This window comes from Triticum aestivum, chromosome 6B, assembly GCF_018294505.1.
Source record: "Triticum aestivum cultivar Chinese Spring chromosome 6B, IWGSC CS RefSeq v2.1, whole genome shotgun sequence".
NCBI classification, from domain to species: Eukaryota; Viridiplantae; Streptophyta; class Magnoliopsida; order Poales; family Poaceae; genus Triticum; species Triticum aestivum.
The window spans coordinates 505,278,284-505,306,066 of NC_057810.1; the positions used below are offsets into that span (position 1 = coordinate 505,278,284).

Here is a 27,783-nt window from a genome sequence, read left to right on the forward strand (position 1 = left end):
AACTTCATACCTCTAAAAAATGATCCATTAATAAGGTTGATCAAGTCTTATTAACAACCACTTTCGATTAGCATGAAACCGATGAACTTTTGTAAATCACTAAGTTACCTCAATGAGGATATGAATGTGCCCAACAATAAGTATTTCATATTTCTTTTTGACAGTAAGCAGAGGTAGTTGAAAACTTCCAATAGTAATTGCCGGAGATTTTTCAATAATATTAATACCATTCACTTGGAATTGTTTCTTTGGAAAATGCACCGTATACTCATTATCATTGATATGAAAAGTGTCCTTGCTTTTATTGCAATCAATAACAGTCCCTGCGGTATTTACGAAGGGTCTACCAACGATAATCGACATCTTTTCATCCTCAGGCATCTCAAGTATAACAAAGTCAGTCAAAATAGTAATATTAGCAACAACAACGGGCACATCCTCACAAATACCGATAGGTATGGCAGTTGATTTATCAGCCATTTGCATGGATATTTTAGTAGCTGTGAGTTTATCCAAATCAAGTCTTTTATATAAAGAGAAAGGTATAACATAACACCAACTCCCAAATCACATAAAGCAGTTTTCACATAATTTCTTTTAATGGAGCAAGGTATAGTTGGTATTCCCGGATTTCCAAGTTTTTTAGGTACTCCATCTTTGAAAGTGTAATTAGCAAGCATAGTGGAGATTTCAGCTTCAGGTATTTTTATCTTATTGGTGATGATGTCTTTCATATACTTGCATAAGGAGGAATTTTCAAGATATCAGTCAATCGAGTACGCAAAAAGATTGACCTAATCATTTGAGCAAAGTGTTCAAATTCTTCACCATCTTTCTTTTTAGTTGACTTAGGTGGAAAGGGCATAGGCTTTTGAACCCATGGTTCTCTTTCCTTTCCATCTTTTTTAGCAACAAAGTCTCTTTTATCATATCTTTTATTCTTAGGTTGTGGGTTATCAAGATCAACAACTGGTTCTATCTCAACATCATTGCAGACATGCTTGCAATAAGCTCAATACTCACATGACCAATATTTGGATAATTCCTTAATAGCACTTTGGTCAACTCATAAACTCCTTGAAACCAACACATGGACTTCAAGAAATGCCTATGGACAAATCCTTCAAATATAACTCAATGCAACCATTAGTTCATAGAGAATGTCTTCAATTACCAAAACCACACATGGGGGCACCGCATGTCCTTTCACATGCGGCTCTCCCCCGATGACCGACGTGATACTGCTCGGTTCCGAGGACTAGCAAACTGAATCTGCTTTACGGACATGGTAATGGAACATCAGTTCTCGGATGGGTTTAAGCCCATCAACATAGAGTCATACGATGGCACCACGGGCCCAGCTGTATGCATCGAAGATTTTCTTCTCCATATACACATGGCCAACAGAGACGACCTCCACGTTATCAAATATTTGCCACTCAAGTTAAAGGGTTTGACAAGGCACCGGCTAAATAGCTTGCCTCCTCACTCCATTGGCAGCTGGGAAGGGACGCCTTTAGGGCAAATTTCCAGGGCACTTACGGCCGACCTACGGACGCTGACGACCTCAGCCGCGCCACCCAGCAACCTGACGAGTCAGCTTGGAAGTTCTGTAGTAGGTTCCTTACTAAAAAGAACCAGATCATAGACTGCTCCGACGTCGAAGCCATCATCACATTCAACAATAATATCCGAGATGAATGGCTTACCCGCCAGCTCGGCCAGGATAAGCCGAGGACCATGGCAGCCCTTACCTCGTTAATGACCCGCTTTTGCACGGGAGAAGACATCTGGCTTGCCCGCAGTACCCATAACTGCGAAGCAGGTACCTCGGAGACATGCGACGCCAATGGAAAGCCTCGACGTAATAAAAACAAACGCATGCATAAAAATGGCGGGAGCGAAACAGAGGACGACGCAGTCAATGCAGGGTTCACTGGACCTAGATGCGAACATAAAAGAAAGCCCTTTAAAGGGAACAATGATGGACCTAGCCAGCTAGGCAGAATCCTGGATCGGCCGTGCCAAATCCATGGCACCTCGGACAAACCAGCAACCCACACTAACAAGAACTGCTGAGTCTTTAAACATGTTGACAGGTATCAACGGAGGGTCAGACTAAAACCCAACCTCGCGGGGAGGACGATGATCCAAGATTCACGTGTCGGAGCTCCCCTGGCCGAACAGTTGTGCCAGCAAGACCACATCAATGATGAGAATCCAATCAGATGAAGAAGAGCTCAAATCGTGCATCGTGGAGGATGAATTTCGTCGTTCAATCTACAACAAACATCATAACACTAAATCACGCTCGGTGAGAATTTTTTTCAATTACTCGCACCCATATAGTCAACGGTGGAGCTTAGTGCATCTAGGGGCCACCCCCTCACACATAGAGAAAATGTCACATGTGTGCACATTTCTTATATTAGAATTGTTTATGTGATTGCCCCCCCCCTCCCCCTCCCCCAGACAACTTTGTCAAGCTCCGCTACTGCATCTACACATCTAGATGCTGCTAACCTTGTAGACATTGTCCATGGGTCGGATGTCAACATTGGCCATGGGCATCATGATCCATGTCATCCGTGGGCATGAATCGGATGTTGCCAACTCCGATATCACCTCGATGCGGTCATCAGAATTCTGACGTGAACTTTTCATGTCACTTGTTAGACACCCTAGAACAAATGTCGATCAGGTGCTAAGTTGGTGTGCAACGGACGACAAGAAAGGAGAAAGACATATATAAATTAGTTGAACAAGCTAATGCCGATAATTGACGTTCGGTTCACAGTGAGGCGAGAGAGCTTCGGAGATCCAACTGACTGAAGGCTCAAATGATCTAAACTCCTAAGGATAAGTCTTACAAAATGAAAATAGGTTCGTGAATCAACCTGTGATTGGATGGTTAAGAGGACAGTGACATCCATAGCCCATCAGAGTGGTACTTGCATTATTTCTGAATTTATTTCAGTCTTCCGACAATATTTATTTAATAGGTGGAGACGTTCCCATCGACTGCGAGGCGCATATGGTGACTTCATTAAAACCATTAAGCTAAGCGTGTAAAATATCAAGATGCTATGCCGACTTAGTCTCTCAGAGGTGCTTATAGAGGTAGCGTGTGTGTGCGTGCCTTCATAATTTGAACGTTTTTGAGCGATTTCGATTGTATTGTGTTCACAAAAATAAACGAAAATAGGTTCACTATATATAACAAAAATAACTAAATTTATATTTTGATACAAAATCAACATCACAACAACTTTCTGTACATCAACATCTGCATGGTACTGTTAACAAAACATCTTAACACAGCGATCTATGTACCGATTATTGTGCACCTTATATTTACATGGAACTCATACAGGTCTGCACATTTTATTCTTCCACGTGGACACCTCGGTCGCTCCCTGTGCTAAAACAAACGGGCTTCCGAGGAACAGCTGCAGGCAAGACAAACAAGAAACAACCTTCAGACTTACGAGGCGCTAAGCCTGAGCGACTCGAAGGAGTGCTCGAGCTGAGCAGTCCCGCCGGCCGCCTGCCGGAGCAGATTCTTCACCGACTCCACCCATTCCTGCTTATGCATCCTGCTCTCGCACTCGAACTCGACCAGGCCCTGCGCCGTCCTCAACCCGAAGTGGCGCTTCTCCGACGCCGCCGTCGCAGAGTCCGGCATGCCGCAGGGCTCGTGCCCCGGCGGCCACGCCGGCATGTCGTCGTGTACGCTGTACACGACGCTCCTCTTCTTCTTGGAGAAGGCGCCGCCGATGTGCTTGCTCTTGAGCTTCACGATCACCTGCGTTCTCTTGTTGATGTACACGGACACTCGCTTCCAGCGCAGAGCGCCGCCTTTCCGGCTGCGCTTGAGGAGCGTCCCTTCCTTGCACCATATGTCCGCGCCGCAGCTGCCGGCCTTCTCGAACGGCGCCACCGCCGCTTTGCTCCTCGCCTCCCGCTGCTCTCTCAGCCTCAGCGCCGTTGCTCCTCGTAGAGCTGCCGCCATTTAGCAATGTCACAACCCGGCACGCGTAACAAACAATCGCATACGTAGAGACAGTACAGCGTGCGTGTTTGCTCACCTGTGGCAGCAGCCGCGGTGAGGGTCATGAGATCGCCGGGGCTCCGGACGTCGACGGCGCCCTCGACGGCGGAGGCCACCTGGTCGTGGTCTGCCCCGGCGAGCTCGGCAAACTCAATGCAGTGCGAGGCCAGAAGCTGCGTGGCGGATGCCAGTGCGGCGTCCATCTTAGGGCCCTCTCCGTCCTCCGGGTTCGCGGCTCCCGCCGCGAGGGCAGCGACGGCGGCGGCCACGCTGGCCACGGAGACCGCCGCATGGACGCGCGCCCGCTCAGCACGGGCCTTGTCCACCCTGCTACCACCGTCCTTGTGGTGGAACCACCTGCCGATCGTACGATGGTGCGCGGAGATGGCGCTCCTGCTCCTGCAAGTCTGCACGCGCAAATTGTGGTACATGTCAGCTTAATTTACAGAACTCTCAGACTGTACGTGAGCAGAGCACTTGGCATTTGCTTGTAATCTTACACGCTTTTTGGGGCTGTTGGTGCCAGAAGCGGCGGCGAGCGCGAGCATCTCCGGCATGAGCATCCCGGAGAGCCGATCGACGACGAAGTTGGAGCTCCGCCTCCCGCCGCCGACCGCCAACACCTTGGATAGGTCCGACGCGGAGACGCTCCATGACCGCGACAGGAACTCCATGGGCTCCACCGGCGTCTGCGGCGACTGCACTGCGCCGGCGCTGTCCATGAGCAGCAGGTGATCCCTCCTCTTGGTCCTCCCCAGCAGGTACCCTTCCATCCTCACTTCTCGTGCCGTTCGCTAGCTGTCGCACTGCGTGTTCTTTGCTGCCTTCTGCTGGTGATCGATATGTCGCTGATGCGTGCCTCGCCGGCTACTTATGGAGCCCGGCGAGCGGAGGCCGCACGAAGCACGGGAAAGAGGCTGTTTGGGCGGCAGGACACACCAAGACTTCGGTTTCTGACGGAGCTGCCGCCCCTGTCGCGTCGCGGCGTCGGGGCGGGCGACACGTAGCACTGTAACGGCGTCGCTTGCGGATGTGGAGTAGCCATTGCGGTCCTTGTACGTTGCACCGGAGAGATGGGACGGTGTTGTAGGAGACAGGCTCGTCGGGATTTGGTTACTTCTCTTGCCTCGTGAGAGTATAAAATGTTGAGCGAACGAAGGGACACCTAGGAATCGTGAGCCAGCCAGTCCTACATACTTTGCTAATTTATTCATTCAGTTTTGTACTTCGTTTTTCTAGTCTGGCATATAAGATTTGATCAAAGTTAAACTTGATAAAATTTGACCAATTTTATAGAAAAAATATCAACATCTACAATACTAAACATATATAGTATGAAAATTAATATTATGATGCATCTAACAATACTGATCTCATATTATGAATTTTGATGTTTTTTCTATAAACTTAATCAAAGTTAACAAAATTTGACGTTGACCAAATCTTATATGCAGACTAAAAAGAAGGACGCCGATAAGTGCCACATGTGTGGGCGTTAGGGAGTCCGCCCACACATTTTGTATGGTGTATAAGAGGAACATCCCACACACCTACGTGTGAGCAAAACAAGTAATGCCCACACACCTCTTTTTTTCCCTCCCGATCACTCTCACACGCGTGCATGTGGGCGAAGTTGATAACGCCCACACGCATGTATGTCAGGCCTCGTACCTCCTGGTCCCGCACACCAGCGTGACAGTCACCGCGCGCCCGCAGTTGCCATGGTCCAGACTCTCGTCCATGTTCGTTTAATTGCAGGTGCTATGTCGCTGCACTATGGTTGCCATGTCGAACAACTGCAGTTGTCATGGTTGCTCAACTGCAGTTGCCATGTATGGTCTGGTCTAATGTAGTTGCCATGATTTCAAAACTTTAGGAGTTTCCGCATACTAACACTACGCAGTTGAGAGAGTTGCTATGTGCTCACAAGCATATTAGGGGCAGTTGCCATGTAAAAGGAAGAGTTGCCATCTGCTTACGTGCGCGTTAGGGCAGTTGCCATGTACGTGCACGTTAGGGCAGTTGCCATGTACCGTGCAAAAACAGATGACAACTCGGTAAAAGAGAGTTGCCATCTGCTTACGTGCACACTAGGCAGTTGCCGTGTACCCTGCAAAACACATGGCAATTCGGGTAAAAAAAGAGAGTTGCCACCTTCTGATGAATTGAGTTTTCCCCTTGAGATTTTGTTTTATCAGATTGAATATTTTTATGGATTTGAAATCACTTGATATATGTCTTGCATATGAATACCCGTGGTGACAATGAGGTATTATATTGATTCACTTGATATATGTTTTGGCACTGAACTCGCGGATTCCTGAGGTGACATTAGGGTAATATATGCATAGGGGCTGATGCATGTTCTCATCCTTGTTTCTCCGTAAAATCTTTGGGAACTCTTTGAGATTCTTTGTGTTGGATTGAGTACTATGAATCTGAATTTGTTTGATGCGTATCGTATAATTAACTTATGGATACTTGTTGTGACATTGGAGTATCTAGGTGACATTAGAGTTGGTTGATGTGTATCATATGGTGTTATTTTAGTATGAACTCTTGGGTAGATCGAACGGAAAGAATAAATTTGCGTTATTTTAGTACAAACTCTTGAATAGATCGAACGGAAATAATAACTTTAAGGTGGGTTCATACCCCACAAACAATTTCTTCTTATGTTCTCCGCTAGATAAGAACTTTGGAGTGATTCTTCATCACACGTTGAGGGATGGTTATACGATCCAATTAGAGTAGCATTGTCGAGAGATTGCACTAGCGAAAGTACGGACCCTAGGCCTCATTTTCAAGCATTAGAATACCGTTTGTGCTTTGTTTTATCAATTGCTACATTGCTGTTTTTATTGTTCCTATTACAGAAATCAATATCTACTATCATTACTACACTTGTATCACCATCTCTTCACCGAACTAGTGCACCTATACAAATTACCATTGTATTTAGTGTGTTGGGGACACAAGAGACCTTTTGTTATTTGGTTGCAGGATTGTTTGAGAGAGACCATCTTCATCCTACGCCTCCCACGGATTGATAAATCTTAGGTCATCCACTTGAGGAAAAATTGCTACTATCCTACAAAACTCTCCGCTTGGAGGCCCAACACAAGTCTACACGAATAAATTTGTGTAGTAGACATCAATTAGCCTTATTGATGAGTTAGACATTAAGGCTAAAGTGGCACCCCTCTTGTTATCATAGTGCACTGATAAAAGGGAGGCTGGAGTGTGTTTGGCTAAAATTTTGAGAGAGGATATATCGATTTGTTCATTTGACTACAAATGGAAAACACAGAAATAAGAATGTTCAACTTCAACAAGATGAGGGCACCATTGCAGGTCAAGATAACCTCCTACATCTCAAACTTTTATAAAAAGCTTTTCCGTAGCCCCTGTGTCTAAGTTTCTGTTGATGAATGCAAACATTGTGTGTGTGTGTGTGTGGGGGGGGGGGTATTTTGTGGCTCTGTCTGAAAGAGAATACTGGGTTGATAATACCCTTCATAGAGAAGGAAGTTCATAAGACCATATTGCGAATGAAAAATAAGAAGGCGTCTGGACCTGATGGATTTCCCACATAAGTTTACCGGATGTTGGATTACGATTAATGGAGACCTATTGTCCATGTTTCATGTTTCGTTTAATAGTGAGATTTAGTTGTGTAAGCTCAAGTTCAAAACAATTACCTTGCTACCTAAGAAGGAAGATGCGGTGAGGATTGAAAATTTTGTGCCTATTTGTTTGGTTAATTTTAGTTTTATCATTTTTTACCGAATTGAGTAAAAGTCTGTTGTGGAACGCGGTAATTTCAAAAAAATTCCTACAATCACGCAAGATCTATCTCTCGGTGATGCATAGCAACGAGAGGGGAGAGCGTTGTCTACGTACCCTCGTAGACCAAAAGCGGAAGCGTTTCAATAATGTGGTTGATGTAGTCGAACGTCTTTGCAATCCAACCGATCCAAGTACCAAACGTACGGCACCTCCGCGTTCAGCACACGTTCAACTCGATGACGTCCCTCGTACTCTTGATCCAGTTGAGGCCGAGGGTTAGTTCTGTCAGCACGATGGCGTGGCGATGGTGATGATGATGCTACCAGTGTAGGGCTTCGCCTAAGCTCCGCAACGGTATGATCGAGGTGTGTAACTGTGGAGGGTGGCACCGCACACGGCTAAAAGATCAACCTGTGTGTTCTAGGGTGCCCCCTTGCCCCCGTATATAAAGGAGGGAGGGGAGGCCAGCCAGCCCTCCTTGGTGCGCCCCCAAAGGGGGAATCTTACTAGGACTCTGAGTCCTAGTAGGTTTCCACCAAGAAGGAGAGAGGGGGAAGGAAGGAGAGTGAGAGAGGGAGAAGGAAAGGGGGGGGGGGCGCCGGCCCCCTTCCCTTGTCCTATTCGGACTCAGGGGGGCAGCCAGCCCTCCTCTCTCAACACTAAGGCCCATCGAGGCCCATTAGTTCCGGGGGGGGGGGGGTCCGGTAACCCTCTGGCAGTCTGGTTTTATCCGAAACTTCTCTAGAACACTTCTGGTGTCCGAATATAGTTGTCCAATATATCAATCTTTATGTCTCGACCATTTCAAGACTCCTCGTCATGTCCGTGATCTCATCCGGGACTCCAAAAAAACTTCGGTCATCAAAAACATATAACTCATAATGCATATCATCATCGAACGTTAAGCGTGCAGACCCTACGGGGTCGAGAACTATGTGGACATGACCGAGACACATCTCCGGTCAATAACCAATGGCAGAACGTGTATGCTCATATTGGCTCCTACATATTCTACGAAGATCTTTCTTGGTCAAACCGCATAACAACATATGTTGTTCCCTTTGTCATAGGTATGTTACTTGCCCGAGATTTGATCGTCGGTATCTCAATACCTAGTTCAATATCATTACCGGCAAGTCTCTTTACTCGTTCCGTAATACCTCATCCCGCAACTAACTCATTAGTCACAATGCTTGCAAGGCTTATAGTGATGAGTATTACTGAGAGGGCCTAGAGATAGCTCTCTGAAACACGGAGGGACGAATCCTAATCTCGATCTATGCCAACCCAACAAACACCTTCAGAGACACCTGTAGAGAACCTTTATAATCACCCATTTACGTTGTGATGTTTGGTAGCACACAAAGTGTTCCTCCGGTATTTGGGAGTTGCATAATCTCATAGTTTGAGGAACATGTACAAGTCGTGAAGAGAGCAGTAGCAATGAAACTGTAACGATCATAATGCTAAGCTAACGGATGGGTCATGTCCATCACATGATTCTCCTAATGATGTGATCCCGTTCATCAAATGACAACACATGTCTATGGTTAGGAAACATAACCATCTTTCATTGACGAGCTAGTCAATTAGAGGCATACTAGGGACTATAAGTTGTCTATGTATTCACACACATACTAAGTTTCCGGTTAATACAATTCTAGAATGAATAATAAACATTTATCATGAATTAAGGAAATAAATAATAACTTTATTATTGCCTCTAGGGCATATTTCCTTCAGTCTCCCACTTTCGCTAGAGTTAATAATCTAGTTCACATCACCATGTGATTTAACACCAATATTCACATCTGTATGTGATTAACACCCATACTTCACATCGTCATGTGACCAACACCAAAAGGGTTTACTAGAGTCAATAATCTAGTTCACATCGCTATGTGATTAACACCCAAAGAGTACTAAGGTGTGATCATGTTTTGCTCGTGAGAGAAGTTTAGTCAACGGGTCTGTCACATTCAGAGTTGTATGTATTTTGCAAATATTCTATGTCTACAATGCTCTGCACGGAGCTACTCTACCTAATTGATCCCACTTTCAATATGTATCCAGATTGAGACTTAGAGTCATCTGGATCGGTGTAAAAGCTTGCATCGATGTAACTCTTTACGACGAGCTCTTTTATCACCTCCATAATCAAGAAATATTTCCTTAGTCCTCACTAAGGATAATCTTGACCGCTGTCCAGTGATCTACTCCTAGATCAAAATTGTACTCCCTTGCCAAACTCAGGGCAGGGTACACAGTAGGTCTGGTACACAACATAGCATACTTTATAGAACCTATGATTGTGGCATAGGGAATGCCTTTCATTCTCTTTCTATTTTCTGCCGTGGTCGGGCTTTGAGTCTTACTCAACTTTACACCTTGTAATACAGGCAAGAACCCTTTCTTTGACTGATCCATTTTGAACTTCTTCAAAACTTTACCAAGGTATGTGCTTTGTGAAAGTCCAATTAAGCGTCTTGATCTATCTCTATAGATCTTGATGCCCAATATGTAAGTAGCTTCACCGAGGTATTTCATTGAAAAAACTCTTATTCAAATATCCCTTTATGCTATCCAGAAATTCTATATCATTTCCAATCAACAATATGTCATCCACATATAATATTAGAAATGCTACTGAGCTCCCACTCACTTTCTTGTAAATACAGGCTTCTCCAAAAGTCTGTATAAAACCATATGCTTCGATCATATTATCAAAGCATTTATTCCAACTCCGAGAGGCTTGCACCAGTCCATAAATGGATCGCTGGAGCTTGCACACTTTGTTACAAAACCTTCTGGTTGCATCATATACAACTCTTCTTCCAGAAATCCATTCAGGAATGCAGTTTTGACATCCATCTGCCAAATTTCATAATCATAAAATGCAGCAATTGCTACATGATTCGGACAGACTTAAGCATCGCTACGGGCGAGAAAGTCTCATTGTAGTCAACTCCTTGAACTTTGTCGAAAACCTTTTTTCCGACAAGTCAAGCTTTGTTGATAGTAACACTACTATCAACGTTCGTATTCCTCTTGAAGATCCACTTATTTTTTATGTTTTGCCGATCATCGGGCAAGTCCACCAAAGTCCTCACTTTGTTCTCATACATGGATCCTATCTCATATTTCATGGACTCAAGCCATTTCGCAGAATCTAGGCTCATCATCGCTTCCTCATAGTTTGTAGGTCCATCATGGTCTGGTAACATGACTTCCAGAACAAGATTACCATACCACTCTGGTGCGGACCTTACTTTGGAAGACCTATGAGGTTCGGTAGTAACTTGATCTGAAGTTCCATGATCATCATCATTAACTTCCTCACTAATCGGTGTAGGAATCACTGGAACTGATTTCTGTGATGAACTAATTTCCAATAAGGGAGAAGGTACAATTACCTCATCAAGTTCTACTTTCTTCCCACTCACTTCTTTCGAGAGAAACTCCTTCTCTAGAAAAGGATCCATTTTAGCAACAAAGATTTTGCCTTTGGATCTGTGATAGAAGGTGTACCCATGAATTTACTTTGGGTAACCTATGAAGACGCACTTTTCCGATTTGGTTCGAGCTTATCAGGTTGAAGCTTTTTCATATAAGCATCGCAGCTCCAATATTTAAGAAACGACAACATTGGTTTCTTGCCAAACCACATTCATAAGGCGTCATCTCAACGGATTTTGATGGTGCCATGTTTAACGTGAATGCAGCTGTCTCTAATGCATAACCCCAAAGCGATAGTGGTAAATTTGTAAGATACATCATAGATCGCACCATATCCAATAAAGTGCGGTTACGACATTCAAACACACCATTACGCTGTGGTGTTCCATGTGGCTGAGCTGTGAAACTATTCCACATTGTTTTAAATGAAGGCCAAACTCGTAACTCAAATATTCTCCTCTATGATCAGATCGTAGAAACTTTATTTTCTTGTTATGATGATTCTCCACTTCACTATGAAATTCTTTGAACTTTTCAAATGTTTCAGACTTGTGTTTCATTAAGTAGATATACCCATATCTGCTCAAATCATCTGTGAAGGTCAGAAAATAACGATATCCGCCACGAGCATCAACACTCATTGGACCGCATACATCGGTATGTATTATTTCCAATAAGTCACTAGCTCGTTCCATTGTTCCGAAGAACAGAGTTTTAGTCATCTTGCCCATAAGGCACGGTTCTCAGGCATCAAATGATTCATAGTCAAGTGATTCCAAAAGTCCATCTTTATGGAGTTTCTTCATGCGCTTTACACCAATACGACCCAAACGGCAGTGCCACAAATATGTTGCACTATCATTATCAACTTTTCATATTTTGGCATCAATATTAAGAATATGTGTATCACTACGATCAAGATTCAATAAACCATCAACATTGGGTGTATGACCATAGAAGGTTTTATTCATGTAAACAGAATAACAATCTATTCTCTGTCTTAGATGAATAATCGTATTGCAATAAACATGATCTAATCATATTTATGCTCAACGCAAACACCAAATAACATTTATTTAGGTTCAACACTAATCTCGAAAGTATAGGGAGTGTGCGATGATGATCACATCAATCTTGGAACCATTTCCAACACACATCATCGCCTCACCCTCAACTAGTCTTTGTTTATTCTGTAACTCCTATTTAGAGTTACTAATCTTAGCAACTGAACAAGTATCAAATACCCAGGGGCTACTATAAACACTAGTAAGGTACACATCAATATCAAATATACCCTTGTTCACTTTGCCATCCTTCTTATCCACCAAATATTCAGGGCATTTCCGCTTCCAGTGACCATTTCCTTTGAAATAGAAGCACTCAGTTTTAGGCTTTGGTCCAGCTTTGGGCTTCTTCACGGGAGTGACAACTTGCTTGCCATTCTACTTGAAGTTCCCTTTCTTTCCCTTTGCCCTTTTCTTGAAACTAGTGGTCTTGTCAATCATCAACACTTGATGCTCTTTCTTGATTTCTACCTTCGTCGATTTCAGCATCACGAAGAGCTTGAGAATCGTTTTTGTCATCCCTTGCATACTATAGTTCATCACGAAGTTCTAGTAAGTTGGTGTTGGTGACTAGAGAACTCTGTCAATCATTATCTTATCTGGAAGATAACTCCCACTTGATTCAAGCGATTGTAGTACCCAGAGAATCTGAGCACATTCTCATTGCTTGAGCTATTGTCCTCCATCTTTTAGCTATAGAACTTGTTGGAGACTTCATATCTCTCGACTCAGGTATTTGCTTGAAATATTAACTTCAACTCCTGGAACATCTCATATGGTCCATGACGTTCAAAACGTCTTTGAAGTCCCGATTCTAAGCCATAAAGCATGGTGCACTAAACTATCAAGTAGTCATCATATTAAGCTAGCCAAACGTTCATAACGTCTACATCTGCTCCTGCAATAGTTTTGTCACCTAATGGTGCATCAAGGACATAATTTTTCTGTGCAGCAATGAGGATAAACCTTAGACCACGGACTCAGTCTGCATCATTGCCACTATCATCTTTCAACTTAGTTTTCTCTAGGAACATATAAAAAAACATAGGGAAGCTACAACGCGAGCTATTGATCTACAACATAATTTGCAAAATACTGTCAGGACTGAGTTCATGATAAATTAAAGTTCAATTAATCATATTACTTAAGAACTCCCACTTAGATAGACATCCCTCTAGTCATCTAAATGATCACGTGATCCAAATCAACTAAACCATGTCCGATCATCACGTGAGATGAAGTAGTTTTCAATGGTGAACATCACTATGTTGATCATATCTACTATATGATTCATGCTCGACCTTTTGGTCTGAGTGTTCCGAGGCCATATCTACATATGCTAGGCTCGTCAAGTTTAACCCGAGTATTCTGTGTGTGCAAAACTGGCTTGCACCCGTTTTATGTGAATATAGAGCTTATCACACCCGATCATCACGTGGTGTCTCGGCAGGACGAACTGTAGCAACGGTGCATACTCAGGGAGAACACTTATACCTTGAAATTTAGTAAGGGATATTCTTATAATGCTACCGCCGTACTAAGCAAAATAAGATGCATAAAGGATAAACATCACATGCAATCAAAATATGTGACATGATATCGCCATCATCATCTTGTGCTCGTGATCTCCATCATTGAAGCATCGTCATGATCTCCATCATCACTGGCGCGACACCTTGATCTCCATCGTAGCATCGTTGTCGTCTCGCCAACTATTGTTACTACGACTATTGCTACCGCTTAGTGATAAAGTAAAACAATTGCATGGCGATTGCATTGCATACAATAAAGCGACAACCATATGGCTCCTCCGTTTTCCTGATAACTTTGTTACAAAACATGATCATCTCATACAACAAATTATATCACATCATGCCTTGACCATATCACATCACAGCAAGCCCTGCAAAAACAAGTTAGACATCCTCTACTTTGTTGTTGCAAGTTTTACGTGGCCCCTTAGTGATTTTTGTGTGTTGAAGACTTATAGGTTAAGGGTCTGATGCGTCTGTGAGTGTACATAGGTCTATAAGTCTATGAGGAGGTTGATATATACAGAGAATGTCGACCCCTAAAAATGAAGTTATTCAACTGAAGACTTTGGATTTCTGAAGACTTTGAAAGTGAAGAAATTGGTGTGACCTTGAAGACTTGGTATTCATTCGAAAAACATGAAGCGTGAAGACTTTTGTTTTTATAGTTTCATTTTCTCTTTCTTGAGTCATAGGAAACACCGTACTGTTAAAGGGGGTCGAGGAAATACTAAGGAAAAATTTCCATGTGATGCTCAACTCAAAATCCTACACCTACCAATCCTTTCGAGTGAAGCCATTGGAAATCTCGCACAGTTCAGTGATATTCTTCAGTGACAGAGACGAAGTTCTTCTGGTCTCTGAGGAATTTGTTCTGACTGAAGAGTTAGGAATTTGCCAGTGCAGATTGCCTACAAAGTGAGGAACATGATAGCCCTGAGGAATTCGAACCTCAAATATTCCGACCGTTGCTGTGCTACACGCCAGCTGTCCCAAAATATCTACCCACCTAACGGTCATATCAGACAAGGACATTTATGTCTTATCATGTAGGGCTGCTCCCTGACTATAAATAACCGCCCCCTACAACCACTAGCTGGTTGGCTGCTCCAAGAGAAACTGACACTTGTCATTTGAGAGCAACCCATCCTCCGAGTACTTTGAGTGAAAATCATCAAGTGAGGAAATCCCAAACCCAAACCTACAAAACCCCAAAGTGATTGAGCATCACTGAAGAGATTGATCCTTCATGGATCCAACGCTTTTTTCCTTTGAAGACTGTGCTTCTTCCAGATGGTTAGGCGTCAAGGTCTAGAGCATCCAAGAGGAATTGTGGATCGCCGGGTGACCGAGTTTGTGAAGGTTCGGAAGTCACCTGAAGACTTACCACGAGTGATTGGGCAAGGTCTGTGTGACCTTAGCTCAAGGAGAATACGGTGAGGACTATGTGTCCGGGACTAGTGGTGTCCTCGAGTTTAAATACTCAGCCGCTCCAACCAGATGTACAACTGAGATAGCAGTTGGAACTGGTCTACCAAATCATTGTCTTCACCGAGCTTACTAGTTCTATCTCCTCAACTCTTTCATTTCCTCATGTATGTTGTTATGTGCTTGTTCATATCTGTTTGAAGACATTGACTGAAGACTTTCTCAATTTTCTCAGTTCTATTTCTTCAGTCTGTTCGTCTTCTTCCTTGTGTTATCCTGTGTTTACGCTTTCTGTACTCTGTGCTTGTCTTCATTTCATCATGATGACTATGCTTGTGTTCTTTTATGTTCCTTTCTGAGTACCTATTCCGCTGCAAGTAGTTCTTCATTTACGAATTTCCTCACCAACAAATTCCTTAGTGAAGAATTCATAAAAATCGCCTATTCACCCCCCTCTAGTCGATATAACACACTTTCAATTGGTATCAGAGCAAGGTACTCCCTTGTTCTGTGTGATTTTGGTTTAACCACCTGGAGTTCTAGTTATGTCGACTGCAGGTATGATCAAGGTCTCTGCTGGGTGTCCGACCTTCGATGGCACGGACTACCCCTACTGGAAGAATAAGATGCGAATGCATCTTGAGGCAATTGACAATGATCTCTGGTATGTTGTGGAAAATGGTGTTCCCTTAGTCACACCTTCCCTGAATGCTGCTGATGTGAAGAGATTCAAGCAACTCGATTCTCAAGCGAAGAATATCATATGTGGCCATCTGAGTAAAGGGCAGTATGGTAGAGTGAGTGCTTTGGAAACTGCTAAGCTTATCTAGGATAGGCTCTCCAAAGTAAACGAAGGAGTCTCAACTCAACGTGACTCTCGTGTTGACGTTCTTCGCAATCTCTTCAACCGCTTCAAAAGACTCGACAATGAAAATGTTTAGCAAACCTACGATTGCCTCACTGATATCTCAAATGAGCTTCAAGCGCTTGGCGCCACTGACATCAACGACCATGAGGTGGTGAAGAAATTGATGAGACCACTCGATTCTTCATTTGACACTCTGGCACTAATGATTCAAGAGCGTGCTGATTACAAGTCACTTGATCCCGCTGATATCCTCGAGAGGCTCAACACTCATGAGTTCCAGGTTGCTGAGAAGAGAGATCTCTATGGTTCGAGCTATGGCAAACCACGTGCTCTGAAGGCCAAGTCAGTCTCTGAGTCTAAGGAAGAAGACTCTACCAGCAGCCTTGGTGATCCCGAAGAACTAAGCCAGGAACTAGCACTGCTCGTGAAGAAATTTCAGAAGTTCTCAAGACATGGTCGCTTTGGAAAATCCTCAAGGAGCAATGATTCCTCATCTAGTGACTACAAGAAAAGGTTGTGCCACAAATGCAAGAAACCTGGTCACTACATTCAAGATTGTCCTCAGTGGGACAAGGAATTAAAGAAGAATAAATACAAGGATTACAGTTCTGATGATGCCAAGAAGAAGAAGAAATCTTCAAAGTCTTCATCATCAAAATCCTCGAAGTCTTCATCTCACAAGAAGAGCAGCTCCAAGAAGGCTCGGGCGTTCATTGGCAAGGAAATGGACTCTGAGGCTGAATCTGAGGATCATGAGGAAGAAGAGGCATCCGAGGAGTCTGAGTCTGGTGTGGCGAGTCTAGCTCTTGCTACCGCATTTGCAAGCAAGTCTATCTTCAACTCTGAAGAAAATGGCAACACCAACAATGCTGATGAAGGCAATGATGACTACGCTCCCACCTATTGCTTCATGGCAAAGGGTGCCAAGGTAACTAAACACCCCTCCTCTGAATCAAGTGAGGATGAATCTGATGAAAATCTTAAGCCCAGCTACTCTAAACTTGCTAAGATTGCTGTGAAACAACAAAAGGCTATTGAAAAACTCCAAAACATGCTAGACAAGAGCGATGATATGTTGGGTGATGAAATGGACCGCACTAAAGACTTAACTGAAAATCTTCAGAGACTTCAGTCTAAGTTTGACAACCTTCAAAGAAAGCAAGATCTTGAGAAGCTAAGAATAAGTTATGAAGATCTTCAGAAGGAGCGCGATTCATTACTTGCTCAACAAATCAGCGCTACTCACGAAGAATTTGTTCCTCCATGTCTGAAGTGCATAGAACGTGAATCTGCTAATTCTTCACCTGAATGTTCAAATGCTTCAAATGTTACAAATTCTTCCCGTCTCTGCTATCACTAATTGTTGGGGAACGTAGCAAAAATTCAAAATTTTCCTACGCGTCACCAAGATCTATCTATGGAGAAACCAGCTACGAGTAGAAGGAGGAGTGCATCTACATACCCTTGTAGATCGCTAAGCGGAAGCGTTCAAGTGAACGGGGTTGATGGAGTCGTACTCGTCGTGATTCAGATCACCGATGATCAAGTGCCGAACGGACGGCACCTCCGCGTTCAACACACGTACAGCCCGGTGACGTCTCCCACGCCTTGATCCAGCAAGGAGAGAGGGAGAGGTTGAGGAAGACTCCATCCAGCAGCAGCACAACGGCGTGGTGGTAGTGGAGGAGCATGGCAATCCCGCAGGGCTTCGCCAAGCACCATGGGAGAAGAGGAGAAGAACTTGGGAGAGAGGGAGGGGCTGCACCAAAGGCATAAGGTCTGTTTGGGAGGCCCTCCTACCCCACTATATATAGGGATCCCAAGGGGGGGGTGCGCCAGCCCCTAGGAGATCCAATCTCCAAGGGGGCGGCGGCCAGGGGAGGAGTCCTCCCCCCCCAAGGCACCTAGGAGGTGCCTTCCCCTGCTGGGACTCTTCCTTTAGGGTTTCCCCAGGCGCATGGGCCTCTTGGGGCTGGTGCCCTTGGCCCATGTAGGCCAAGGCGCACCCCCTACAGCCCATGTGGCCCCCCAGGGCAGGTGGCCCCACCCGGTGGGCCCCCGGGACCCTTCCGGTGGTCCCGGTACAATACCGATGACCCCGAAACTTGTCTCGATGGCCGAAACAGGACTTCCTATATATTAATCTTTACCTCCGGACCATTCCGGAACTCCTCGTGACGTCCAGGATCTCATCCGGGACTCCGAACAACATTCGGTAACCACATACAAGCTTCCTTTATAACCCTAGCGTCATCGAACCTTAAGTGTGTAGACCCTACGGGTTCGGGAGACATGCAGACATGACCGAGACGTTCTCCGGTCAATAACCAACAGCGGGATCTGGACACCCATGTTGGCTCCCACATGTTCCACGATGATCTCATCGGATGAACCATGATGTCAAGGACTTAATCAATCCCGTATACAATTCCCTTTGTCTAGCGGTATTTACTTGCCCGAGATTCGATCGTCGGTATCCAATACCTTGTTCAATCTCGTTACCGGCAAGTCACTTTACTCGTTCCGTAACACATCATCCCGTGATCAACTCCTTGGTCACATTGCGCATATGATGATGTCCTACCGAGTGGGCCCAGAGATACCTCTCCGTTTACACGGAGTGACAAATCCCAGTCTCGATCCGCATAAAACAATAGATACTTTCGGAGATACCTGTAGTGCACCTTTATAGTCACCCAGTTACGTTGTGACGTTTGATACACCCAAAGCACTCCTACGGTATCCAGGAGTTACACGCTCTCATGGTCAAAGGAAGAGATACTTGACATTGGCAAAGCTCTAGCAAACGAACTACACGATCTTTTGTGCTAGGCTTAGGATTGGGTCTTGTCCATCACATCATTCTCCTAATGATGTGATCCCGTTATCAACGACATCCAATGTCCATAGCCAGGAAACCATGACTATCTGTTGATCACAACGAGCTAGTCAACTAGAGGCTCACTAGGGACATATTGTGGTCTATGTATTCACACGTGTATTACGATTTCTGGATAATACAGTTATAGCATGAATAAAAGACAATTATCATGAACAAGGAAATATAATAATAACACTTTTATTATTGCCTCTAGGGCATATTTCCAACAGTCTCCCACTTGCACTAGAGTCAATAATCTAGTTCACATCGCCATGTGATTAACACTCACAGGTCACATCGCCATGTGACTAATACCCAAGAGTTTACTAGAGTCAGTAGTCTAGTTCACATCACTATGTGATTAACACTCAATGAGTTTTATGTTTGATCATGTTGCTTGTGAGAGAGGTTTTAGTCAACGGGTCTGAACCTTTCAGATCCGTGTGTGCTTTACAAATCTCTATGTCATCTCCTAGATGCAGCTACCACGCTCTATTTGGAGCTATTCCAAATAACTGTTCTACTTGGAGCTATTCTAAATTATTGCTCCATTATATGTATCCGGTCTCTCTACTCAGAGCTATCCGGATAGGTGTCAAGCTTGCATCGTCGTAACCTTTACGACGAACTCTTTTACCACCTCCATAATCGAGAAAATTCCTTAGTCCACTAGTTACTAAGGATAACTTTGACCGCTGTCCTGTGAGCCATTCTTGGATCACTCTTGTACCCCTTGACTGACTCATGGCAAGGCACACTTCAGGTGCGGTACACAGCATAGCATACTGAAGAGCCTACGTCTTAAGCATAGGGGACGACCTTCGTCCTTTCTCTCTATTCTGCCGTGGTCGAGCTTTAAGTCTTAACTTCGTACCTTACAACTCAGGCAAGAACTCCTTCTTTGACTGGTCCATCTTGAACACCTTCAAGATCATGCCAAGGTATGTTGCTCATTTGAAAGTATTATTAAGCATTTTGATCTATCCTTATAGATCTTGATGCTCAATGTTCAAGTAGCTTAATCCAGGCTTTCCCATTGAAAAACACTTTCAAATAACCCTATATGCTTTCTAGAAATTCTACATCATCTCTGATCATCAATATGTCAACAACATATACTCATCAGAAATTCTATAGTGCTCCCACTCACTTCTTTGGAAATACAAGTTTCTTATAAACTTTGTATAAATCCAAAATCTTTGATCATCTCATCAAAGCGTACATTCCAACTCCGAGATGCTTACTCCAGTCCTTAAAAGATCGCTGGAGCTAGCATACCTTTTAGCATCCTTAGGATCGACAAAACTTTTTTGATTGTATTGCATACAACCTTTCCTTACGAAAACTAGTAAGGAAACTTGTCTTGACATCCATCTGCCAGATTTCATAAATGCAGCTAATGCTAACATGATTCCGACGGACTTTAAGCATCGCTACGAGTGAGAAAATCTCATCGTAGTCAACTCCTTGAACTTGTCGGAAAACACTTCGCCACAAGTCGAGCTTCATAGATGGTGACATTACCATCCACGTCCGTCTTCTTCTTAAAAGATCCATTTATCTCAATGGATTGCCGATCATCGGGCAAGTCCATCAAAGTCCATGCTTTGTTCTGATATATGGATACTATCTCGGATTTCATGGCTTCTAACCATTTGTCGGAATTCGGGCCCACCATCGCTTCTCCATAGCTCGTAGGTTCATTGTTGTCTAGCAACATGACCTTCAAGACAGGATCACCTTACCACTCCGAAGTAGTACGTGTCCTTGTCGTCCTACGAGGTTTGGTAGTGACTTGATCCGAAGTTTCATGATCAATATCATAAGCTTCCACTTCAATTTGTGTAGGTGCCACAGGAACAATTTCCTGTGCCCTGCCACACACTAGTTGAAGAGACGGTTCAATAACCTCATCAAGTCTCCACCATCCTCCCACTCAACTCTTTCGAGAGAAACCTTTCCTCGAGAAAGGACCCGATTCAAGAAACAATCCATATTGCTTTCGGATCTGAATTAGGAGGTATACCCAACTGTTTTGGGTGTCCTATGAAGATGCATTTTATCCGCTTTGGGTTCGAGCTTAATCCTGAAACTTTTTCACATAAGCGTCGCAACCCCAAACCTTTAAGAAACGACAACTTAGGTTTCTCTAAACCATAATTCATACGGTGTCATCTCAACGGAATTACGTGGTACCCTATTAAAGTAAATGTGGTTGTCTCTAATGCCTAACCCATGGACAATAGTGGTAATTCGATAAGAGACATCATGGTACGCACCATATCCAATAGGGTGCAACTATGATGTTCGGACACACCATCACACTATGGTGTTCCAGGCGGTATTAATTGCGAAACAATTTCCACAATGTCTTAATTGTGTGCCAAAACTCGTAACTCAGATATTCATCTCTATGATCTTATCATAGACATTTTATCCTCTTGTCACGATGATCTGCTACTTCACTCTGAAATTATTTGAACCATTCAATAATTCAGACTTGTGTTTCATCAAGTAAATATTCTCAACATCTACTCGAATCATCTGTGAAGTAAGAACATAACGATATTCACTGCATGCCTCAGCACTCATTGGACTGCACACATCAAAATGTGTTATTTCCAATAAGTTGCTATTTTGTTCCATCTTACTGAAACTGAGGCTTTTCAGTCATCTTGCCCATGTGGTATGATTTGCATATCTCAAGTGATTCAAAATCAAGTGAGTCCAAACGGTCCATTTGCATGGAGTTTCTTCATGCATATACACCAATAGACATGGTTCGCATGTCTCAAACTTTTCAAAAACGAGTGAGTCCAAAGATCCATCAACATGGAGCTTCTTCATGCGTTTTATACCATTATGACTTACATGGCAGTGCCACAAGTAAGTGGTACTATCATTACTATCTTATATCTTTTGGCATGAAAATGTGTATTCCTACGATCAAGGTTCAATAAACCATTCCTATAGGTGCAAGAGCACTTATTCAGGTTTAATACTAATCTTGATGGTAGAGGGAGCGTGCGATGCTTGATCATATCAACCTTGGAAACACTTCCAACATATATCGTCAGCTCACCTTTAGCTAGTCTCCGTTTATTCTGTAGCTTTTATTTCGAGTTACTAACACTTAGCAACCGAACCGGTATCCAATACCCTGGTGCTACTAGGAGTACTAGTAAAGTACACATTAACATAATGTATATCCAATATACTTCTATCGACCTTGCCAGCCTTCTCATCTACCAAGTATCTAGGGTAATGCTGTTCCAGTGGTTGTTCCCCTTATTACAGAAGCACTTAGTCTCGGGTTTGGGTTCAACCTTGGGTTTCTTCACTAGAGCAGCAGCTGAATTGCCGTTTCATGAAGTATCCCTTTGTTCCCTTGCCCTTCTTGAAACTAGTGGTCTCACTGACCATCAACGATTGATGCTCCTTCTTGATTTCTACTTTCGCGGTGTCAAACATCGCGAATATCTCAAGGATCATCATATCTATCCCTGATATGTTATAGTTCATCACGAAGCTCTTGCAGCTTGGTGGCAATGACTTTGGAGAAACATCACTATCTCATCTGGAATATTAACTCCCACTTGATTCAAGTGATTGTTGTACTCAGACAATCTGAGCACAAGCTCAACGATTGAGCTTTTCTCCCTTAGTTTGCAGGCTAAGAAAATCATCGGAGGTCTTATACCTCTTGACATGGGCACGAGCCTGAAATCCCAATTTCAGCCCTCGAAACATCTCATATGTTCCGCGACGTTTCGAAAACGTCTTTGGTGCCTCTACTTAAACCATTTAACTGAACTATCACGTAGTTATCAAAACGTGTATGTTCGATGTTCGAAACATCCACAAACGACGTTGGGGTTCAGCACACTGAGCGGTGCATTAAGGACATAAGCTTTCTACTGATCGCATAATCGCTACTATCAACTTTCAACTATATTTTCTCTAGGAACATATCTAAACAGTGGAACTAAAGCGCGAGCTTACGACATAATTTGCAAAAGGTCTTTTGACTATGTTCAGGATAATTAAGTTCATCTTATGAACTCCCACTTAGATAGACATCCCTCTGGTCATCTAAGTGATCACATGATCCGAGTCAACTAGGCCGTGTCCGATCATCACGTGAGACGGACTAGTCATCATCGGTGAACATCTTCATGTTGATCGTATCTACTATACGACTCATGCTCGACCTTTCGGTCTCCGTGTTCCGAGGCCATGTATGCACATGCTAGGCTCGTCAAGTTAACCCTAAGTGTTTTCGCTGTGTCAAACTGTCTTACACCCGTTGTATGTGAACGTAAGAATCCATCACACCCGATCATCACGTGGTGCTTAGAAGCGACGAACTGTAGCAACGGTGCACAGTTAGGGGAGAACACTTCTTGAAATTTTGTAAGGGATCATCTTATTTACTACCGTCGTCCTAAGTAAACAAGATGCATAAACATGATAAACATCACATGCAATCAAATAGTGACATGATATGGCCAATATCATTTTGCTCCTTTTGATCTTCATCTTCGGGGCTCCATGATCATCATCGTCACCGGCTTGACACCATGATCTCCATCATCATGATCTCCATCATCGTGTCTTCATGAAGTTGTCACGCCAACGACTACTTCTACTTCTATGACTAACGCGTTTAGCAATAAAGTAAAGTAGTTTACATGGCGTTCTTCAATGACACGCAGGTCATACAAAAAATAAAGACAACTCCTATGGCTCCTGCCGGTTGTCATACTCATCGACATGCAAGTCGTGAATCCTATTACAAGAACATGATCAATCTCATACATCACATATCATTCATCACATTCTTCTTGGCCATATCACATCACATAGCATACCCTGCAAAAACAAGTTAGACGTCCTCTAATTGTTGTTGCATGTTTTATGTGGCTGCTATGGGTTTCTAGCAAGAACGTTTCTTACCTACGCAAGACCACAACGTGATATGCCAATTGCTATTTACCCTTCATAAGGACCCTTTTCATCGAATCCGTTCCGACTAAAGTGGGAGAGACTGGCACCCGCTAGCCACCTTATGCACCAAGTGCATGTCAATCGGTGGAACCTGTCTCACGTAAGAGTACGTGTAAGGTCGGTCCGGGCCGCTTCATCCCACAATACCGTCGAAACAAGATTGGACTAGTAACGGTAAGCATATTGAACAACATCAACGCCCACAACTACTTTGTGTTCTACTCGTGCAAAGAATCTACGCAATAGACCTAGCTCTGATACCACTGTTGGGGAACGTAGCAGAAATTCAAAATTTTCCTACGCGTCACCAAGATCTATCTATGGAGAAACCAGCTACGAGTAGAAGGAGGAGTGCATCTACATACCCTTGTAGATCGCTAAGCGGAAGCGTTCAAGTGAACGGGGTTGATGGAGTCGTACTCGTCGTGATTCAGATCACCGATGATCAAGTGCCGAACGGACGGCACCTCCGCGTTCAACACACGTACAGCCCGGTGACGTCTCCCACGCCTTGATCCAGCAAGGAGAGAGGGAGAGGTTGAGGAAGACTCCATCCAGCAGCAGCACAACGGCGTGGTGGTAGTGGAGGAGCGTGGCAATCCCGCAGGGCTTCGCCAAGCACCATGGGAGAAGAGGAGAAGAACTTGGGAGAGAGGGAGGGGCTGCACCAAAGGCATAAGGTCTGTTTGGGAGGCCCTCCTACCCCACTATATATAGGGATCCCAAGGGGGGGGGGTGCGCCAGCCCCTAGGAGATCCAATCGGGCTGGTGCCCTTGGCCCATGTAGGCTAAGGCGCACCCCCTACAGCCCATGTGGCCCCCCGGGGCAGGTGGCCCCACCCGGTGGGCCCCCGGGACCCTTCCAGTGGTCCCGGTACAATACCGATGACCCCGAAACTTGTCCCGATGGCTGAAACAGGACTTCCTATATATTAATCTTTACCTCCGGACCATTCCGGAACTCCTCGTGACGTCCGGGATCTCATCCGGGACTCCGAACAACATTCGGTAACCACATACAAGCTTCCTTTATAACCCTAGCGTCATCGAACCTTAAGTGTGTAGACCCTACGGGTTCGGGAGACATGCAGACATGACCGAGACGTTCTCCGGTCAATAACCAACAGCGGGATCTGGATATCCATGTTGGCTCCCACATGTTCCACGATGATCTCATCGGATGAACCACGATGTCAAGGACTTAATCAATCCCGTATACAATTCCCTTTGTCTAGCGGTATTTTACTTGCCCGAGATTCGATCGTCGGTATACCGATACCTTGTTCAATCTCGTTACCGGCAAGTCACTTTACTCGTTCCGTAACACATCATCCCGTGATCAACTCCTTGGTCACATTGCGCATATGATGATGTCCTACCGAGTGGGCCCAGAGATACCTCTCCGTTTACACAGAGTGACAAATCCCAGTTTCGATCCGCATAAAACAATAGATACTTTCGGAGATACCTGTAGTGCACCTTTATAGTCACCCAGTTACGTTGTGACGTTTGATACACCCAAAGCACTCCTACGGTATCCAGGAGTTACACGCTCTCATGGTCAAAGGAAGAGATACTTGACATTGGCAAAGCTCTAGCAAACGAACTACACGACCTTTTGTGCTAGGCTTAGGATTGGGTCTTGTCCATCACATCATTCTCCTAATGATGTGATCCCGTTATCAACGACATCCAATGTCCATAGCCAGGAAACCATGACTATCTGTTGATCACAACGAGCTAGTCAACTAGAGGCTCACTAGGGACATATTGTGGTCTATGTATTCACACGTGTATTACGATTTCCGGATAATACAGTTATAGCATGAATAAAAGACTATTATCATGAATAGAGAAATATAATAATAACACTTTTATTATTGCCTCTAGGGCATATTTCCAACACTAATTCCTCATCTGAGGACATTGCTAGTACTACTAATGATGCGGGGCTGAAGGAATTGTACATGACATGCATGTACAAAAGCCTCAAAGGGCATCAGATTCTTTGTGATGTGCTCAAAAAGCAGATCCTCAAACAGAACCCTAGGAAAGAGGGTATTGCCTTTGAGAGGAAACTCAATGCTGATGGAACATATTGGAAACCTGAGCAGTACCCCAAAACCTCATGGGTTGCTTCAAAGGGACCTCCAGTTGATCCATCCAATTTATCTGGCTTTACATGTGAATCTCCTCATTCTTATGATGAGTCATTTGACTCCAACTATAAACTGTTCAAAAATCAGAAATGGTGAAGTATTTGCTAGATATGTTGGCACTAACTGCAAGAATGGTTCCCCTATGAAGAAAATCTGGGTTCCCAAAAGTTATCTTGAAAGTCTTCAGGTGAATGTCCTCATGACACCACCTGTGAAAAATAGGAGCCCCAGATCAAATTCTTCATATGGACACAATTCTTCATATGGATCAAATTCCTCAAAAGGATCAAAGTCCTCATATGATCATCATCGTGCTAACCCTTCTGTTTCGTGGGGTAGAGCTAAGGGCTATGAGTATGAGCATTATTCTTCAAATTATTATGTTCATAAGTCCTCGAAAAATTTCTCTGCTTACTCATATGCTTACCCTAACCCCTCTTATGTGAAACGAAGCGGACTGGCTTCTATGCCACCTTTCTAATATGGTGCTCGCAGAGTGATGAATTCTTTGCCACCCCTTCAGATGTGGGTGGTGAAGAAAAAGAACTAATCTCTTATGCAGGGTCAGGTCTCCAGACGTGCTCAAAACGTCTGAAGAATTTGCTGGAGACCTGAATGTGCCTGAAAGGACGCAGGCTAATCTTGAAGAAATGAATTCTCATTTCTCACATCCTCATACTGATTTTTCTGTGCTATTGCTTGATGAAATTGATCTGATGATATTGATGTCATATTCTTCACTGATGAAGTATATGAGTTCACAAGTTGCACTAATTCATCTGCAGGATGATCAACCCAAAGCAAACGAGTGGGTCCTCGATAGTGGATGTACAAATCACATGACGGGTGACAAGAATCTATTGATGGATGCTCCTTTATCACCATCACATCTGAAGCATATTATCTTCGCTAACAAAGGCAAAAGTCAGGTATTGGGTCTAGGTAAGGTTGAGATCTCAAAGGATCGACACATGGACAAAGTCATGCTTGTCGAGTCCTTAGGATACAACCTCATGTCTGTTTCAATGCTTTGTGATCTTGGTATGGTTGTTGTCTTTGGAAGATATCGTTGTGTTATGATCATGGAAGCTGACCATTCCAAAGTATTCGAAGGCTTTAGGAGAGGAGATCTGTATATTTTTGATTTCTCTACAGGACCACAACCAGCCATGTGCTTACTTGCAAAAGCTTCAAAAGGCTGGCTATGGCATCGACGACTTGGTCATGCTGGCATGAGGAATCTGCACACACTTGCGAAGAAGAAGCATGTCATTGGCATTGAGAATGTCAAATTCCTCAAGGATCACTTATGCGGAGCTTGTGAAGCTGGAAAGATGACAAAGGCCAAGCATCCAGCGAAGACTATCATGACCACCACTCGACCATTTGAACTGCTTCACATGGATCTCTTCGGTCCTAATCATTATTCTGCTGTTACAAATGATGCATCTCTATATGGCTTTGTTATTGTTGATGATTATTCTCGTTACACATGGGTGCACATTGTCACTTACAAACATGAGGTGCAGGAAGTCTTCAAACGATTTT

General features: G+C 43.9%; 1 protein-coding gene across 1 annotated transcript; it reads right to left on the bottom strand.

Annotated features, from left to right (window-relative positions):
* Positions 1-3,306: 3,306 nt before the first annotated feature.
* On the bottom strand, positions 3,307-4,876 carry LOC123134310 (VAN3-binding protein). The gene is made up of 3 exons (XM_044553578.1): positions 4,552-4,876; positions 4,089-4,458; positions 3,307-4,002 (listed from the first exon to the last, which is right to left on the bottom strand). Exons 1-3 carry the CDS (start codon positions 4,822-4,824, stop codon positions 3,485-3,487), a joined length of 1,161 nt encoding a protein of 386 aa, XP_044409513.1. The 5' UTR covers positions 4,825-4,876; the 3' UTR covers positions 3,307-3,484.
* Positions 4,877-27,783: the final 22,907 nt, after the last annotated feature.

Bases quoted from the DNA above. Each gene is read 5' to 3' on its own strand.
- LOC123134310 (XM_044553578.1), bottom strand. From the start codon at position 4,824: ATGGAAGGGTACCTGCTGGGGAGGACCAAGAGGAGGGATCACCTGCTG. The intron at 4,459-4,551 runs GTAAGATTACAA...TTGCGCGTGCAG, and splicing joins CCAACAGCCCCAAAAAGCGT to ACTTGCAGGAGCAGGAGCGC. The intron at 4,003-4,088 runs GTGAGCAAACAC...AAATGGCGGCAG, and splicing joins CACCGCGGCTGCTGCCACAG to CTCTACGAGGAGCAACGGCG.